Genomic DNA, 4,522 nt, shown 5'->3' on the forward strand with positions numbered 1-4,522 from the left:
TTTTTTTTATTGGTCTTATGAAGTATTCTAATTTGTTGAGATTGGTGGGTTTTTGTTAAAAGTGAGCCAAAATCATCACAATTAAAAGAACCAAAGACTTAAACTACTTCAGTCTGTGTGCATTGAATTTATTTAATACACGAGTTTCACAATTTGAGTTGAATTACTGAAATAAATGAACTTTTCCACGACATTCTAATTCATTGAGATGCACCTGTGTATATATATAAAATACCTGGAGAATACTATCCAGAAGGGTCTAACTGGCCCATGCTGACCAGCAAATTCTTGACCCTCACTATTGTTACTTAAAGGGATAGTTCACCCAAGAATGAAAATATGATTTTTATCTGCTTACCCCCAGGGCATCCAAGATGTAGGTGACTTTGTTTCTTCAGTAGAACACATTTGATGATTTCATTGTTTACACAGTGCACAAACATTGTAGGTACGACAGCTAATCAAAATGGTACTTACTTGCGCTTATCCGGATTGTTCAAACCGACTTAAAACTAAAAGATTACGTTCTCTCGCGCGAACTCATTCAGGAGTGGTGACTTTCCACGTATTCCCAACTTCTGAGCCTGCTCGCCTGAAGTTATGGTTGATTGCTCTTCGGCTGGATATCAACACACCCTTTAACGTAAACTACGCCAGAGCGAGTACACTCCTCACGCACCGGAAGCCGTGCGCGCGCCCAAAGACAGTTGGACATGGTGGTGTATTAGAGGTAAAAAATTATTTACTCTCATAGATTTTGTTACCATTGCCATGCATTATACGACTGATAGACTGCAACGGTTAAAGTTAAAAATCATCAATTGTGTTCTACTGAAGAAACAAAGTCACCTACATCTTGGATGCCTTGGGGTAAGCAGATAAACATCACATTTTCATTCTTGGGTGAACTATCCCTTTAATGTTATTTAATACCTTTTCTAACTGCAACACTGCCATCTGTAGGTGGGTTTCTATTATTACTAAATCAAGTAAAGAACAAGGATCACATGAACACTTTGCCCACAATAAAACATTCTGGTGCTCAAACCAATAAATTATATTTTGTATCAGAACGCACTGGTAGCTTGCTTGAACACAGATATGCACACAGTGGAACACAACAGTAACTTGCTTGACTGTCTTTATGTGTAGCTGAGGCCTGCAGCACCACAGAGGATGGAGATGAGCCTTTGCTCTGCCCAACTGGTTACGAGTGCCACATTATCAACCCGGGAAGCCCCTCAGCTGGGATCCCAAACCGAGGCCAGTGCATCAAACAGCGTGGAAACTCAGGTCTGAAGGGGCTCCTTTATCCAAACTTTCATTCATACATTAATCACGCCATCCACACACACGTTATGTGTAATGTGTATATATAAACATTGTTTCAGAAAACATCTAAGCAAGATTACATTCACACATTCAACAGCAGATTTTATAATTAATATATTTAAATAAAAATATTACTACCATAAACATTTAACTGTTCTCCCTCTAGATGGAGATAGCCTGAGACACAAGTCCTTCAAAGATTACAAGGATTATTTAGGTTAGTACGACCACCAATTTATTTTGTGTTTCAGCTGTAGGGAAGGGAAGAATAAAAGCGGCCATTATTAATAGAATGACAATGAATTTAATCTTTATTCTTCAGGAAGTAACTCCAAAAATGCAGTGAGCTATGAGAAACATCAGCACAAGCATTTGGGCTGAGACAGGTGAGCAGAGTTTCACCACTGAATCCCAACTTTTGAATCCTATTTTTTGTGATTTAATGTTTTACTTTTTCTCATTTAGGTGACTGAAAGTTGGTTCCATTTTAGAGGACTGAAGAAACCAGTAACCGGTGACCCTTATACCTGAACCCCAACCATCAAATCCAACAGAATTGCACAAGCCTTTCTCTTCAGCTCAAACCAGAGATCGGTTCATATCTGGTGCTCTTTTTCTTAGGTGCTTAATGTGGAGTGACAGAAATGCAAAGCTAAAATTTCCTACCTCTTATAAAAGCCAAAAACAGACCACAGAAAGTATCAAAGAATTTATACAATAACATGTCTTATACATATGCCTACTTCGGGTAAAAAAGCAGAATTAACTATATGTGAGTTGTGTTGAAGGAAGATACTTTGTGTGGTTTTTATGCTGCTGAGTCTGAACTCTTTTTTTTTCACTTTAAACACCAAAAACAGCTAGTTAATGTATGCTGAATGCTCAGTTACTATGTCTGTGGATTTAAATTTTGGTACAGAAATGCTCCATAAAGGCTTAAAGGGGTCATAGGATGCTACATGCACTTTTACAAGTTGTTTGAACTGAAATGTGTGTAGGCAGTGTGTGTACACAACCACCCTAAAGTGATAAAGATCCACCCAGTGTTTTTTTGTTAATCTACTAAAATCTTTACCCCTTTCTCAAATCGAGCCGATCTCAGATGCCTGTCTTTGTGACGTCACGATAGTTTGATTGACAGTACAGTTCAGCACAGACTGGACTGGTGTCTTACCTCAGGCCCGCCCTGAGTGAGCTGTCATCAGTCTGCCATTGTTTCACCGCCGGAGCAGATTTAGACAAGAATGACTCCTAATAAGTGATTGAGGTGTTCTGTTGTTGGATGTAATAATGAACATAGCAGTCTTCATTTACTCCCGACATCTGAGCCGCTGAAGACGCAGTGGATTACGTTTGTTTTTGAAGGGAATGCGCCCAGATCTGCCTAAATGCGTCTATGTTTGCGCAAATCATTCATGATCAGCCTCATCTACAGAAGAAGTGAGTATAATGTTTTGTAATGAATCTTTGCAAATTGACTTTCCTAATAATGTGCTAATTAGCAAGTTTCACAATGAATGCGGTTAAAGTAAACAGTCCCTCAGAGAGCAGCTCGGAAGAGAGGGGCGGGGTCAGCAGAGCTCATTAACATTTAAAGGAAAATGCTACAAAAACGGCTTGATCTGAAAAGAGCTGTTTTTGATAGGGTAAAAAAAGGTGTTTTTTACACTACCACTGAGAAATTTTAACCAAACTATGTTACAGACTTTTCATTAAGACCCTAAAGAATCATATCAACTTGTGGAAAATGGGCATCCTATGACCCTTTTAAATTCCATACCACCCAATTGTTTCTCCTTTGAAGTTTTTTTTTTTTTTTTCAAAAATCATGTGTAAGGTGCTTGTAATCACTTTAGGTGCTTGCTTCAACTACTTCACCAATCAACAGTTAAATTCCAGATGTGCTCTATCACTGCAAGCTATTCGTTTTTCATATGGTGCTCCAATCAATAACTGTGGTTGTTGTTTTTTACTCATTTTGCAGGTCTGTGTTTTACTCTACTGCTTTCTGATAAGCTATACCAGTCTGACAAGTGGGACAAACCACAATAAAGCTTTTAATAAAGCAAAACATTTGAAACTGGTGCTGCATTTACTGCCTTGTAATTCCAAATAAAACAGTTGACAAAATATATCTCTGTGTCATGTTCATGTGTATATTAACATGTTTTAGACATGGTACTGCGGGGTTTGATCTCAGCTAAAGAAAGAAATCTCCTTTAAATTTATGAACAGATTTTATCCAGCAAATCATTATTTACAGAAGTTTAAAAATGTAAAAAAAATAGAAATAGGATCTTCTGTAATACCGCTCATTAAACCTTAAACTTTTTGAAGGAGCTTTAATGTTGAGACGTATTTACGTAATAGTATTTTATATATATATATATATATACAGTGTTGGGAAGGTTACTTTGGAAATGTAATAGGTTACAGATTACAAGTTACCCTATTTATAATGTAATAGTAGTGTAACTATTTCAATTACTTTATTAAAGTAATGTAACTGATTACATTTGAATACTTTTTGATTACTTTTCTACATTTTTAACAAATGTTTTAAAATACAAAAATTTTTTCAAACATTTAAAGCAGTCACGGTTAACTTTACAGTAGGACTCAACACTAGTTAGTATCAGACTTTCAAAATCCTTCTTCACTTGAATTAAGATAATTATTTAATTTAAAGCACGGCCACCACAAAATCAGACTTTAGCAGCTATGTTTACTTTGAGATCATTCTGCGGTTAAATACAGATTTATGATCATAAGATATAGTTTAATACTAGCTTTTTGAGATCAAAATATTTGCATAGCCATGACAAGTAACACTGGCATCTAGCAATGCTTTGGAAAAAAAACTGTTAATCTTTTAAAAAAATAAAGCATATACATAAACCCAAACAGGAAATAAAACAGTTATTGAATAAGCATGTGTCCTATTCTGTGTCCTAAACTCCTGAAACATTGGTGTCTCATATTTTAGAGCAGTCGATGCAATTTGGGAAAGAAAGAAATCAAATCTGTACGTGTGTGAACATATTCAGATGTAACCCCCTTTGTAATCTTTAACATTTTCATAAATAACTGTAATTTAATTACTAGTAACTGTAACAGATTACAGTTACATTTATTTTGTAATTAAATTACGTAATTCCGTTACATGTAACTAGTTACTCCCCAACACTGT

At 36.0% G+C, this 4,522-nt stretch overlaps 1 protein-coding gene across 1 annotated transcript in view; it reads left to right on the forward strand.

Moving 5' to 3' along the window:
* The window catches only part of LOC107670154 (WAP four-disulfide core domain protein 1-like), a 15,788-nt gene extending 13,515 nt beyond the window's left edge, over positions 1–2,273 (forward strand). Inside the window, exons 4-7 of the mRNA XM_016462665.1 lie at positions 1,153–1,293; positions 1,499–1,549; positions 1,655–1,718; positions 1,798–2,273. Coding sequence (XP_016318151.1) covers positions 1,153–1,293; positions 1,499–1,549; positions 1,655–1,713 — 251 coding nt within the window. The 3' untranslated portion in view covers positions 1,714–1,718; positions 1,798–2,273. The remainder of the gene's footprint in view (positions 1–1,152; positions 1,294–1,498; positions 1,550–1,654; positions 1,719–1,797) is intronic.
* Positions 2,274–4,522: the final 2,249 nt, after the last annotated feature.

This window comes from Sinocyclocheilus anshuiensis, unplaced genomic scaffold, assembly GCF_001515605.1.
Source record: "Sinocyclocheilus anshuiensis isolate Anshui unplaced genomic scaffold, SAMN03320099.WGS_v1.1 scaffold800, whole genome shotgun sequence".
In the NCBI taxonomy this organism is placed as follows: Eukaryota; Metazoa; Chordata; class Actinopteri; order Cypriniformes; family Cyprinidae; genus Sinocyclocheilus; species Sinocyclocheilus anshuiensis.